Here is a 14,385-nt window from a genome sequence, read left to right as displayed (position 1 = left end):
GTCCGGCTGGTCACGCACTTACATGATGCCGTTTTAGACAATATATGAATAAAGGGGGCCCGGGTGCCGGCTGTCAGCGAACAGATCAGCCTTTCTGCGCCACTATCACTCAAATGCAGTCTCAATGTTGGGACGCGGGAATAATAAAAATGCTGTGTTGTGCAGTCCCGCAACAGGTGCGGGACACCTGGTCAACCCTACCAACACGGTTCTGCCCCTCACACACACCGCTTCAAATCAGTTGCATAAATGCTTGAGCTACGTTTTTATTATATTGGCCTAACTGTGAAATCTGCCTATTATGGTTTTCGTCATTAATACACAAACACACACTTGCAACTGATACACTGGCAATGACTTTTAGATTATTAGCTATTAAAAAAAGAAATCATGCTTCAAATATGGGAGTACGGTGTACCCCCGCGTCCACGCCCCTACACCATCTGGCCTACAAGTCTATGAAGGTAACACCTTTTGCGGCTGCTATTTGGGGTCTGGTAACTGCTAACACTTGAGGGTAAGCCAAAACAAAATTCCAACAAAAATATGACTTCAGAGAAGTTAAATATCATTATTTCATTTTCGAAAACACTTACGGTTTTTAGCTTCTTCAACAAAGCTGTATTTGATCCACATTGAGCTTTAGTAAGCCCTAGCTGTGCCTCTCATGTTATAGCAAAGTAAGTTAGGCATGTATATCAGGCTATGGTTAGCTATAATGTAGCAAAACAGAGGCCCTATGATTGAAGTGAGTCCATACCATAGACTGTATATATAAAGGTCCATATTCATTGATTGCACACATTAAAATACGTGGCAGGACTTCATATACATTCTGTTATAACACATAAGGCAGAAGTATAGTTGTTCAACAGTATTATTATTGGCATTTCCAAGCACGCCTCTTATTTGTTGGTGTCAACAGAAAAACATTGTCCCTAAACATGTCTATGCCTTTCTCTATACTTGCAAGAGAGATGCACAACCAACATTAAAAATTACTTTTTCTTTTCGTTTATACCAAAAAGTAAAGATTAAAAATATTGCAATTGAATGCGTTTATCTTATCAGTTTAAATAAATACAAGATACAGACTTAATTTGTGTTCAGTTGGCGCTTTATGTAATACAATCAAACGAGCCAGTAAGGGAAGGTAGAACTCACGCATTAATGATAGACCCCCTGAGTGATGAAGTTTCTATTCTCAGTTGCACCTGTCTCTAATTCGTTTGTTAGNGCACAACTGATTGCAGCAGGTGAGTGGAGGTTGAGCCGGGAGCCAGGAGTGACAGCCACCACGCACACACAAACAACACAGACAGGGGGAAACAAACAATTTGTTTGTTTCCCCCTGTCTGTGTTGTTTGTGTGTGCGTGGTGGCTGTCACTCCTGGCTCCCGGCTCAACCTCCACTCACCTGCTGCAATCAGTTGTGCACCCTCTCCGACTACACACCTGCTTTCTATCGAGCCATTTACAACGGCATATCAACGGAGGCTCCACAACCTTTCTCCGCCAGATCGTCAAGTATCAGCCGTATCTCGCGTCCCCCCTCTGGTTAGGGCTGTACCCGAATATTCGACTATTCGAATATTCGTTCGTTGGCCAACTATTCGGGTTTCAATTTCATTATTCGGATATTCGTTTCTAAATGTATGCTATTAATAAAGGCGAATTGCCATATTCGTATACTATATTTATACTTTTGAATTGCACTGTCAAAATGCGGAAATATATACAATCTCAGCCTGTGCTCCTGACATCGCGTTCACTCACAGTCACGAACGCAAACGGCACACTTCACCTCGCTTCACCTCGTTTCCACCCACAAAATGCCGAAGACTTCAGCTGTGTGGGACCATTTTAAATTGGACGATGGTAAGAAAAATATGTGCCAGATATGCGATAAGAAACTGGCCTACCACTGTGGCACAACAACTCTGAAAAGTCACCTGGATGCTGTAAGTAGTAGCCTAGCTTAGCTTAGCTGTTGTCAAGTTGCCATGATGAAGCTGCTTTATCCGCCGTTTAAACAGTAACGTTACACATGATAAAAACGTGCACTTACTTTGCTTGGAAAATAGTTGCAAGCAACCGAATTGTTCTTTTATATTAGTTTTTTTAATTTTATCCGAATAGTGAAAATAATAGGAGTAATGTGGGAACATCTGGGGCTAAGGCAATTATTGGCATAAAGTTGAGTAGCTCAGCCTAATAATAACTTGTGTCCATAGGTGCATCCCAGCCATCAACATCCTCAACAATACAGCAGACCCTACAGTTACCCAACAGAGGACACATTTAGTTTTAATGTTTGCGAGTACTGAGACAATAAATAAATATAAATCGTAATAGTATGCTCTTTCTGGGCTTCTGCAAGCAGATTTACATATTTTACTTGCAACTACAATGACACTGTATATAAAAAATATACATCAAGTAGCAATCTGTCTTATTCATCCCTTAGGGGCTTCTTTTCAGATGTCTAGGGCATATTCTAGACCAACAGATACATCATCATGCCACACACATGATTCCACCATCGTCCAGCAGGGGACAGTACTCACTTGCGCTTGTTGTTTTTCTTGCTTGCTGCCTTCTTGCCTGATGCTACAGGACCTGATGTTCCTCTGCTGCTCTTGGATTTTGGGGTCTTGGTGATCTTAGGGGTCTTGGGCGGTCTAATGGGTGTCACCTCTTCCTCTATCTTCCGATGCTTTTCCTTTTCTACCTTTTTCTTCTTTTTCTTGTCCTTCTTATCTTTCTTTTTTTTGGGTTTGACGATGGGGCCCTGTGAGAGTGCAGTGAGCTGCTCGTGTACGGCTTTTAGCTGAAGAGCGAAAGAAAGACGGATATGTTATGATTACTGATGGAAAGGCATATGAAAATGATTTAATATGTTGTGTGTGTCACGCGTGTGCAAACACTGGAGTACAAACCTGTTCCTGCAGCTCTGCCAGCCGGTTTGCCCTCTCCTCCTCAGAGTCAGAGCTGGGGCTGCTCTCGCTCTCACTTTCACTGCTGACCTCGCTCTCAGATGAGGATGAAGAGGAGGAGGAGGAAGATGAGGAGCTAGGGGGCGCTGGTGGCTCGTCTGGCATCTTAGCAAAGCAGAACTCAAAGACATCCTAAAAGGATTAAACAGATGGTGAGGATCAATAATAAAAAAACAAGAACAGTGATGATTCGAGGGAATGAGAAAACACAATCAGTAAAATTGAATTATGTGTTAAAAGGAGTATAAAAAATAGTATCACTGAAATAAGTGCATTACCTGCAGCTTTCTGGCCATGCCCACAACGTCATGATCAGGAGGGTTGTACTTGTAGCAGTTGGAGAACATCAGTCTAACATCAGCCGAGAACTGCTGGGAGTCACGATACTCTCTGCTGTCCATCTTCCGCTACACACAATGAGAGAGGAGATTATAGGTACATTCTAAACTTGCCAAGAACAGTTCATCAAGTTAATTTTCCCCATACCACAACAGGTTTCCTTAACTTAGACCAAGAAAAAGTGCTTCTCTGTTCTGAAATGTTAATAATTAAGTGTGTTTATAGTGAGTACCTTCATAGTGCTGAGGTCCATGGGCTGCTTAATGATGTCGTGGTAGTCGTGGAGACCAAGCATTGAGGCATCGACAGGCTTGTAGAACGGCCAGGCGTACGCTGCATGCTTCTTGGACAGCAGATCCTTCAGGACTCCATTGCAGTATCGCAGCTGGGGATTCAGCTTGCTGCGGCGCACCGGTGGTGGCACCATGGAATCTGGCAAGTCCTTCTTGGGGGGCTTGATGGCTCGTCCACTCACTCCTCTCCTGCTCCCGGATGCTGATTTGCTACCCATCATTACTGTTCCACAGCCCATACCCATACTCATGCCCTGGTTCATCCCAAGGCTGGAGCTATGGTCTACCCCAAGTGAAGTGAGGGTGAGCGGGGAGTTGTGCCCACCGCCCATCCCCATGTTGATGCCACTGACACCCATGGTGCTCATGATGGGCATGGCTACAGTGGTTGGGGTGGTTGTGTCTGCTTTCCTCTTCACACCTTTTTTCTGTGAGGAAAAATAAGATGTATGGGTGAGTCGGGGAAACACGTTTTGTGTATGGTCTCCATTAACAATTATCGATTAATTTACTATCGTTACCTTAGTGGTTGGCTGTGTTGGAGGAAGACCAGTAATGGTGGGGATGCTTTGTTCAGTTGTAAGAATAGGGGGCAGACTTTTGGTCATGTGTGTCTGTGGGGGGGTGGAAAGCATGGAGTCAGGTGTTTCCGGAGTGGGCGGTGAGTATGCTGACTGGGAAACAGCCGGGACCTGATGAGCTGTAGTCACTCCTCCGGAGACTGCAACCGACAGGGCGAGGGTAAGAGAACAGGAAGGAGTGAGATTGCAAAATAGATTAAAGTTATTTATATAATACATGTCTTTATTTATTTTTTTAATAATTGGCTAAACTGTATGTGTGAGTATGGCAGACTTGAGATGCCTGGTTTGATTGCCTGCTTGCATTACCTCTGCCTTTTCGGCCAGGTTTTCCTGGTTTGATCCGCCCTGTGGGAGAAGCTAGCTCTAGTTCTTCCTGAGGCATCTGAGCGACTTTCTGAAGGAAGGCCTTCTCCAGAGACTGAGCCATCAGTACTATGTCATCTGTAGGCTAAAGAGAGGGATATAATGATTCTGACAGTACAAAGATATACATGCTATTACATATAAAAATAATTTTTGGATTCAATATACTGAATTTTGCATCTTTACTTTCAACGACGGCCACATGTAAGAGCAAACAATAGCAGCTGGCATGAAACATAATCTTGTTAGTGCCCCAGGCTCAAACAAAGTCTTACCTTGTTATAAATGTAGCAATTGGTAAACATGGTGTTGAAGTCCTGCATGCACTCACTGGCACTGCGGTAGAAGTAATTTTCTAGTCTCTTCTTTATAGTGCCCATGTCCATGGGAGTTTTGATGATCTTATGATAGTCCTGAAAGGGGTCAAAAAGACACTTTCATAAGATCAGAAACTTCTTTAGTGTTAAATAAATTAAATTATTAACATTAAATAAAATCCGACACAGTAGATTTCACATGGTATATTAGTGATGGTGAAACAAACCTTTCAAATGTTAATATTTAGGAAATGCTGTTTTATAGAAATAACCGTCCCTCCTCTTAACAGAATGCAAGTCTTGTAATTACTAGTAAGCACACTCACAGGCAGGCTGAGCTTGGTCGCATCTACGGGTTCATGGAAGGGCCATGCAAAGTGGTGCCTCCACAAAGACTTGATCAGGACTTTCTGTAGGAACTGAAGTTGGTTAGTCATCCTCCCCTGCCGGTGTGGGTCTTTCACCATGGGCTGTGGGGGTCCTGAAGACATCAAAAGACTGAGCGGGGGCATCCCAGGACTCTCAAAGCCCTCATACAGAAGGGAAGGTTTTCTGATGCGTTTTCCCGCTGTGCCAGAACTCTGGTCCATCGTTGTGACTCCCATTATGCCAACCTCAACCCCGACATGGGAGCTGTAGAGAGCAGTTGAAAAAACCAATTAACTACCAGGAAGATGTGCTACAGGACTGGTATGTCTCCAATGCTGAACTATGTTTGATGTTCACCTTAACAAATTCATTAATAGTAAAACTTAATATCCAGGTTCTAATTTCCAAGTATTAGCAGAAACATATATGCCGTATATTTATTCCCATAAATACTGTGGATAATACAATGAATTAACGTGCATGTCAAAATTACAAAATGTTGTCTTGCTGGCATATTTTGAGTGGTTTCAAACTTGATCCATATTTCTTTGCCTATAACACTCACAAAATACAGTAATAAGAAAATGTACAGTCTGCCTACCACTCCTTCCGCTTTATGTCTATCAATAAGAGCGGCAGTAACTCCTCCCTGTTGATATGTGGAACAGGAAATGCCAATGATGTGTTATGTTCGGTAATACAAAAATGTATTATCCATCGCAAGGTTTTACCAATCATTTTGCAACAATGAGTTAACATCTTGCTGTGTTGTATGCTGTACTGGGATATTGCTAGCCACTGCAAAAGGGTAGTTATAAAGGTTGTTTCCACAAGGAAAGCATTAGAATGCTCTGATATTATGGACGGGAAATATATATTTAACTGATTTTTTTTTTTTTAAATCATGTGAATATTGTGCTGTAGCAAGTATTAAGACCTGTGTTACTACAATGGGAAGGCTGTACAACTTCTAAAGCCGCTTTGCATTGATACAAGGTGTATGACATACACTTGCAAGTAGAGTAAAATGCCTCATCCCAGTTCTTCTGGCTTCCTCCACTGGTAGTTATGTTTAGATGTCAGGGAAACGTTCACTCCCCTGATGACAACAGCATGAACTCGTATAAACGTTTAGCCTAACAAAACTTTAAAAGCAAAACACTCTTAAACAACAAAATTGTATTTATATAAAGTTGATCTTGCTGGTTTTGAAGCAACAGGTAGTATTCCTGAGATTGTATCATGTGAGAAAAAGTACCTACCGGGGCAGGTGTATGCTGTACCACCGTATTCCATACATCTACTCATAGCACTAAACCACTGTTTATAGACAGATATGGGCTCCTCAGTAAAAGGTTAACTTTGTCATCACAGAAGGGAATTACATATGCAGAGATGGCAAAGCGTACATTTATCTACACTCTTTCAATTTTGTTGGCAGTTTGTTGACAGTTTTTTTTGAATAATACAACTTTGGGAAACACATTTGACAGTTAGTGTACTTTATTATTTTAAAATGGAAAGTGACCATGTACATAACAATAACAACACTAAAAAAAAAACATATTTCACGTTTGCTGAAATGTAGTTGACAAAGTTAGTTATTAAAATAAAATTGGGTATATGTCCAAGGAAATTAAAAAAAGATGAGATTGAAGTACAGTGGAGTTATGTTATAATAATGTGAAACCTAACGAAAACCTCATAATCAAAGTTGCTACCTATTTTGAGTGACATTGAGCAAGGTAACCAGGCAACCAACTGAAACAGCCAACACACATGGGTGGTTAACCCTTGCATAGTAATGTGCCGTCGTACCGTTGATCACAACAACCACTACCCGTCACATGGCTACAATAACAAACTAGTTAAACCCGCTACAAGTTATCGTTGTAAGCACACAACTCTGACTCTTATTGTTTTGGGTAAGACAGCTTATGCTCGTCAACACTATGGTGCTGTTAGCAGCCCGTATAGAACATGTTACGGTCCCAGAGCTTACGTTAAGTGTTGAGAACGTGTCATGAAGTTTAGAACAAAACGCTTAATTACAAACACTACCTACAAAAACGTTGATCTTTCAGGCACTGTTCTACAGAAAATGGGTTTTGGTCTGTAATGCTAATGCTAGCAATGTTAGCACTGCAGGGCAGCGGGAGAGAGCGGCCAACGGCTGAGGCGCTCAGAAGATGGCGCCGGCGTAGTGCGAACAACAGTCGCAGCTTGTTTCAAACCAAACACAATTAATTTCCTCGCCATTAATGCATCTTCTAATCCCTTTCAAGACCAGCTAGATCCTTCCTGTAGCATATTCGTTGTTTATTTCCCTTTTCCGGTCCTATTACAGCAAACACAAGCCAACAGCAACGACCATTTTTTTTTAGATAAAATCATAAGAAATGTTTATAATATTCCCTCTGGTGGAAAGCTGATAGTCAATTTTACCGGTAGATACCTTTCAAGGAGCGGGTTAACGGCCATATCCATCAGGATGGATCCGGATTCTGTTTTTAGCTAGACTCAGACCTGGATCCGTCTCTGTTCGTCAGTTATCTCCGCTCCCCGCCACGGCGAACTCCTTTAATCAGCTTCGTTGAAATGGCGACAATGCGACTACACCCGTTATTTTATAGACCAACCGTTCACCCTATTGGATAGACTACGTCAGCCTACTCACGCCCTCTGAATTGCTATTCGTTGCCTACCACGTCAGTCAAAGTCACCACACCCCTAGATACTGACGCGTCACTGACAATCTTTAGGGCCAACCTATTCGCAAGTTTCTTCTGTCCGTCAAAGATAGAGAACAATACCATTGGCCCAGCCTATTCTGTGATGCAGAAATGCTGTTGATAAATGGCTCCTCAATTTAATCCTGTACAATATGTGAGGGTACCGACACCACCCTCCTCCTTCTCATATTACATTACGTCAACGTGTGCAAAACAACAGCGGGGATTGGTCAATGGGTTTGTAACGCGGGCTTCTAGGGTAAATACCAAGAAGCCCATTGGTTCAAGCGCCAGGTCACGCGAACCCCATAAGAGCCTCTCCCACGAGCTCTATGCTTAGCAGAATATCCGCATTTCTGTCTTGCACAAGAGTTGCACACCCGCCATCTTAAGTACAGTGACACATAGTAATATAATACTATTCGTTATAATAACTACGATAAAACATGAAGGAAAACGTACAAAATGCTACACATATTGCTTAAAAGCACGAGTATAATAAACAGCGTTCATCTGTTGCAGAAAAAGCCCAACATTTTAGAGGACAAGGCCTCCATGGCTTACAAACGCCACCACATTACTAGGATCAAGTCCAGAGCCTAAAACTTCTGACTGCATGTTTAACGACGAAACTATAGCCCCTGTTTACCTCAACGACTAATAACAACACCACACCTAGACAGGATCATAAGAACTAACAATATCCATTGAATGACACAGCAGTTTTCTCATTGACCTCAGACCACATTCATTTGATAAAAGTATGCTAATGCTGCATTTACCAAATGAATAAGAAAATCCCACTGAAAAATGTGTTAAAGAATTGGGAATTAAAAGCGAAAATCTATGTTGCAGTTTAAAAATGCTAATACCATGGCTGGTCTTTCAAAGTAAACCAAAAAACAAGATAAAATCAAAATAATAAACAGACGCAAAAGTTACTAAGACTTTTGATCTTTAAAAGCGACCGACACTATCTGGACATTTCAACAACCACACAAAATGGTTACCTAACCACATGCCCCCATCCCCCACACCAAGGTTACAAATTCCCCACAATGTCACTCAAATAAACTAGCAAAAGAAACACCATGTTCTCGAAACGTTAAATATGTCTACAGTTCTAAAATGTAAAATCTAAGTAGATTCAGTTTAAAATAAAAGTCACATTATCAAAAAGAGATTGTTTCAAAAGTACGACATAAAAACCTTAAATAAAAAAGATATATGAATAGCGACTGGTAGATCCCAAAATAATGCGAAACTTTCTTCAAATAATCTTCTTGTCTTCCACCTCGATACTTTTTAACCAACACATTTCCCTCAAACATGTCCGCCTTCTTCACCGATCCCTGCGCTGGGTGGGGGAGGGGAGTCATGTGATGAAATAAGGCTGAGCGAACGGAATCAAAACTTCGACACGAACGCATTAAAAAAGATCCACATGGTGCATTTTGCTATAAAAACGTACCCTCCATAAACACATCCTGTGATTTATACAAATTATAAGGCTCAGATTTCGGGATAAAGTTGGCAAAATACCCGAACAAAGAGCATACTTTCCGCTGGATCTGGCTCCCTCCGATTGGTCAAGTATGACCACGTGACAAAAAATATTTTAGTATCATTGATTGTGGTATTTTCAAAGCTTCCTCTATTGTAATCCATGTATGTGGTCGCAGTAATCCTGAATCTGAATCATGTGTAGTTTCTCTGTTTGTCTCAAAAGGGTTAGTAACGTCGGTTTTCTCCTGATGAAGATTGCTGTCGAGCTCAGTTGTGTTGCAACACAAAGCATTGCGCATGCGTCCCTCCCTGCCATGAAGACCCATTGGCAACGATGCACTGAATACACGAGGCTGATCCAAGAGCAGTTTCGGGTTTTTTCATAAGATATTCAATTGGTGTTCCCTGGAAAGGAGGGGATCCAGCTGCAGAAGAACTGACGAGTGTTGGCTTTCAAATTAAAGCAGGAAGAAGTCGCGTAACGCATACGTCTCTGGTTGGGTTAATGAAAGATGCTTTTCAGAATGATCATTGTTATAGTTGGTTCTGGTTGGGATGTGGATAGGATCACAGAAATACGGGGAAATGTAAGGTATTTGTCATATATTAATTGATTTATAACTGAATGGGATGTAATGTGTTTATTAATACTTGTTCATTATGTTCTGTTATATCTATTTATATTATCAAATATTATATGAAACTATGAAATAAAAACAATCATGCAGCTTTTCCCTATATTCTCTGATTTATTGTACCACTCACACCATTTCTGTTAACTAAAGCCTGAATTATCAATGTTTTCAAAAAAGGGGTGACCAAATTGTAATGCCATTGAAACTAAAAGGAGTGGTAAGCCGTCAACTGCTGGTCCTCAACTGATCTGTAATTAGATAATGTGCACAGTAAGTTTTGTTACCGCCGGTAAATCGCTATGTTGTGGGGAACCATGGTACTTCCTTGAATATCCACGAACAGCCTTGGAGGCAGGGGAATTGGAAAAAGGGAGGGGTTGTTGGATTACATCAGAATCAGCCTACTCTGACTCATCAGAGTGTGTGTGTGTGTGTGTGTGTGTGTGTGTGTGTGTGTGTGTGTGTGTGTGTGTGTGTTTGCGTGCGTGCGTGCGTGTGTGTGCACGTGTGAGCGCACGCTTTCTCCTCTCTATCTTTCTCCCTGTAGGTCCCTCTCTCGGTTGTTTTCAGTGCTCGGCTGTCACATGATAACTGTCAGTCCACAAATGGTTGCCAAGGAAGCTCTCTCAACCCTGACTCAAAGGTTGCCAGAGTTTCTAAAAGCAACTGTTTGCTGGTTTAACCCTGACAGCCAAACTTCAGGATCACATTGCTTTCATGTTGTTTGCATTAGCCTGGTATCATGAATAGAATGTAACAAAAATAAATGTGTCGTGACTGTCACATGTTTTGTGAGGTTGCCTGTTTGCATAACTCTGTAAATCTAGTCCATTCACTTCCTCTCACTTTGGGGGCCTTTCCTTAGCAAGCAACAACAGTCCCTTTGACAACTGATGCAAGCGGCAGTTTTCAGATACAGAAGAGCACTGTGCATTTGAGGTTCCTCAGCGAAGTTCTGCTGATGTATCTTTAACAAACATGTTCTCTGAAAAACTGTCCAAGGCATACAGACTTTCATTCACACTTAATACTCTCACTGTCAATGTCATAATTGCTTTCTATTTTATCTTTGTTCATACAAATGTTTGGTTAATGGAATCTTAGTATAATACCAACACCAATCAGTAGGCTATTTTCATTTGATCCGTGTGTTATTTTGTGTCCCTCTACATGCCTGATTTCTGTTTCTGCTACCATTATGTCTACTTTCCCCTCTTGCAGGTTGCTATCATAATAAAATGTCGTCTTCTCTTTAGAAAAATAGAATAAAATACCCTACTTTTTATGTTTTTCAATGTCTTTCAATCGTAACTTTTCAGCTGCATGATGCATTTGTAGTATGAGCAGCCCTACTTGGTGGTAAGTAGTATTATTACATGCAGCATTTCAACGGTCAAATTACTTAATACCAGAGGCCTCATTTATACTGGGGACGCTGGGACATATCTTCACCACTTTTGGATATTGCCAATTTTTTCCCCATCACTTTGCATTGGGATAATTTGTTTAAAATGTTCTGAAAATAGCGTGCATAAAGAATTGTACACTTTGACCAAGGTTTATTTGCACAAGAGCATGTACAATCTCAAAGACTGTTCACACTTTTTGGGAGTATTTCTGGTAACCCAAGTTGTGCGATTTGGACCTGTGACACGTTTAATATTAGTAATAATTGAATAGAGAATATTAAAGCAATTGTTGTTCCCGCTTGCAGCAGCGTAGCATATTACTGCACTTAAAAAAAGTTTTTCTACCAAAGTTGTTGGGGAAATGCTTGATACACTGTTATAACTTCACTAGACTTATAACATAAAGACAACATGGCACCTCTCCCATGTGGAGTTTGTGTTTTAGTAACATATTTGCTAATCCCAGTGGACTCTGCTCCATGTTACGTTCCCATGACAATGCCCATTTCCTGTATTGATGTTGGTTACATTATATTTTTCTTATAGGCTTAAAAATGTTATGTGATTTTTGTGTATGGCACTTTTTCATTTGACTACAAAACATAATATCTTATTAAATGTTTAGGTCATCCTTTTTACTATTTTAATGTCGTAATAATTTGAAGCATGCTTTCTAGTAGTAAAGAGATAAATAACAGAGATTAAAAAAAATACAAAGCTCTCTGGAAGCATGTTTCCATGAAGGTGATACTAGGAAAACAACACTTGCTTCATTATGCAATCATGCAAAGTGAGTTGTAAATGTGTGAATATGAGAAGGGGCACTTGATTATACTCTCACAAAAGGGAGCAGGCATGCGAGAGAGTGATTTCCATCTGAATGGAGGTTGACTTTCTTCACCAGAGGGGTTTAAGTGTGTTTTAAATGTTTTTTCAGGTTTCTGAAATGTGAATAAGGTTTTTTGCTGATTTATAAATGTTCTACTTGTTTATGAAAGGTTTTACTCCCTGCAATTAAATCTATTAAAATCATTAATTTAAAATCCATAAACCAGTAAAACCTTTTATATACCATGATCAACTCTTTCATCAACCAATCTATACTTTCCAAGTATATATATCACAGCTATTTACGGTATATATTGCACATAAGTAAGGGGTTGTGATTGCAAAGAAAATACAATATGTTTTAAGAGTTTTTTCAATACGAATATGTATTTGTTTCCTTCTGTGATCATAACCCTTAACATATTGAAACTGGTTCATGAAAGAGCTTTTACTGGTTTACAAAAATCGTGTTACTGGTTGACAAGATATTTACAGGTTTAATAAACAGGTTTTGAAAGGTTTATAAGAGGATTTAAAGGTTTCTTAATAAAATTGTAGGCCTTACTTCCTTGTTTGAGGTTTCACTGGTTTCTAAAACGTTTTACTGGTTTAGAAACGTTTTGATGGTTTGCACACGCTTTACTGGATCATGAAAAGGTTTGAACTACATTAAGCGCCACCCGCAAACAATACATACATACATATGCAGACATTACTTTTTATGACAACTAGTGCAGTAACTATGCTACGCTGCTGTAAGCGGGAGCAACAATTGCTTTAATATTCGCACCACTTGGGTTACCAGAAATACTCCCAAAAAGTGTGAACAGTCCTTGAGATTGTACATGTGCTCTTGTGTAAATAAACCTTTGTCAAAGTGTACAACTCTTTATGCATGCTATTTTCAGAACATTTGAAACATATTATCCCAATGCAAAGTGATGGGGACAAAATTGGCAATATCCAAAAGTGGTGGATATACAGTATATCCCAGCGTAAATGAGGCCTCTGGTATTAAGTAATTTGACCGTTGAAATGCTACATGTTAGAAGGACTGCATTTTCAGCAGAAACTCTGTCGCAAAGTGGAGAAGTCACCAGCAGAAGACACACTGCTCCCACAAACTAAGAGCATTATTCGTGAAAGATTTCACAGGTCTATAAGAGGTTTCAGCGGTTTATTAGACATGTTACGGCTTTGTTGATTTTAAAAGTTTAGGTTTTTAATGTTTTATTACAAGGTTTTCAAGCCTATAAGAGGTTTTACTGGTAGTATCTATAATGTTTTACCTTTATATAGATGTTTTTGATATGAGTTTGTAATTGTTAATGAAATGTTAAACTGCTTATTAAGGTTTTCAGTTTTTTAAGAGGTGTTAAAGTTGCTATGTTTCTAAAGTTTTACTCCATGCATTTTAATCTATTAACTAACATCTCATAAACCAGTAAAACCTTTTAAAAACCATTAACCACTCTTTCATTAACCAGTTTTCATCTGTTAAAAGGTCCCATGTCATGGCCATTTCTACTGATCATATTTCCATTGTTGAGGTCTACTAGAATAGATTTAAATTGTGCAATTTTTAAAACTCACATTGGTTTCTCATACAGCATTTCTGTATAGTATGTGTATTCACTCTCTGTCCTAAACGGCTTGTTGGAGCTCCTGCCCCCCTGCGATCCCAACTCGTATGACCAGCGTTCAGGGAGCTCTATGCAAGTCAATGGGACTCCCTGTTAGTTAGCCAAGGGATCCTGGTGTGTGAGGTGCTCCGCGGATTGATCCATTTGGACCAATCCGGTCATTTGTTGTTGATTTGGGTGTTCACACGTCAGAGAACCCAGGAAGAAAACAATGGAAAATGAGAAATCTCCAACGAGGCGTTTTGGGGCAGCATAACAGGTATTTTCTGTGTTAGAGTTTTACTCTCTACAGGGTGTACTTTGAGGGTTTTTGACTCTGCAGACCGTTTACATGCAGAAAAAGCTTCATAACACACAAGGGGACGGGTAAT

The 14,385-nt window shown here is 40.3% G+C and overlaps 1 protein-coding gene and 1 pseudogene across 1 annotated transcript; one reads left to right on the top strand and one right to left on the bottom strand.

The window, feature by feature from the left end:
* Positions 1–14,385, top strand: part of LOC104965392 (opsin-5-like) — a 157,889-nt pseudogene that overhangs the window by 53,707 nt on the left and 89,797 nt on the right.
* On the bottom strand, positions 2,530–9,792 carry brd2a (bromodomain containing 2a). Its single transcript, XM_010793846.1, has 9 exons — positions 7,717–9,792; positions 5,219–5,525; positions 4,851–4,988; positions 4,519–4,660; positions 4,150–4,349; positions 3,568–4,056; positions 3,275–3,403; positions 2,940–3,128; positions 2,530–2,830 (listed from the first exon to the last, which is right to left on the bottom strand). Exons 1-9 carry the CDS (start codon positions 7,746–7,748, stop codon positions 2,564–2,566), a joined length of 1,893 nt encoding a protein of 630 aa, XP_010792148.1. The 5' UTR covers positions 7,749–9,792; the 3' UTR covers positions 2,530–2,563.

Source organism: Notothenia coriiceps, unplaced genomic scaffold (genome assembly GCF_000735185.1).
Source record: "Notothenia coriiceps isolate Sejong01 unplaced genomic scaffold, NC01 NC01_scaffold00037244, whole genome shotgun sequence".
Classification (NCBI taxonomy): domain Eukaryota; kingdom Metazoa; phylum Chordata; class Actinopteri; order Perciformes; family Nototheniidae; genus Notothenia; species Notothenia coriiceps.
The sequence above is the reverse complement of the archived record's forward strand: the minus strand, read 5'-3'. Positions and strand labels throughout refer to the sequence as shown.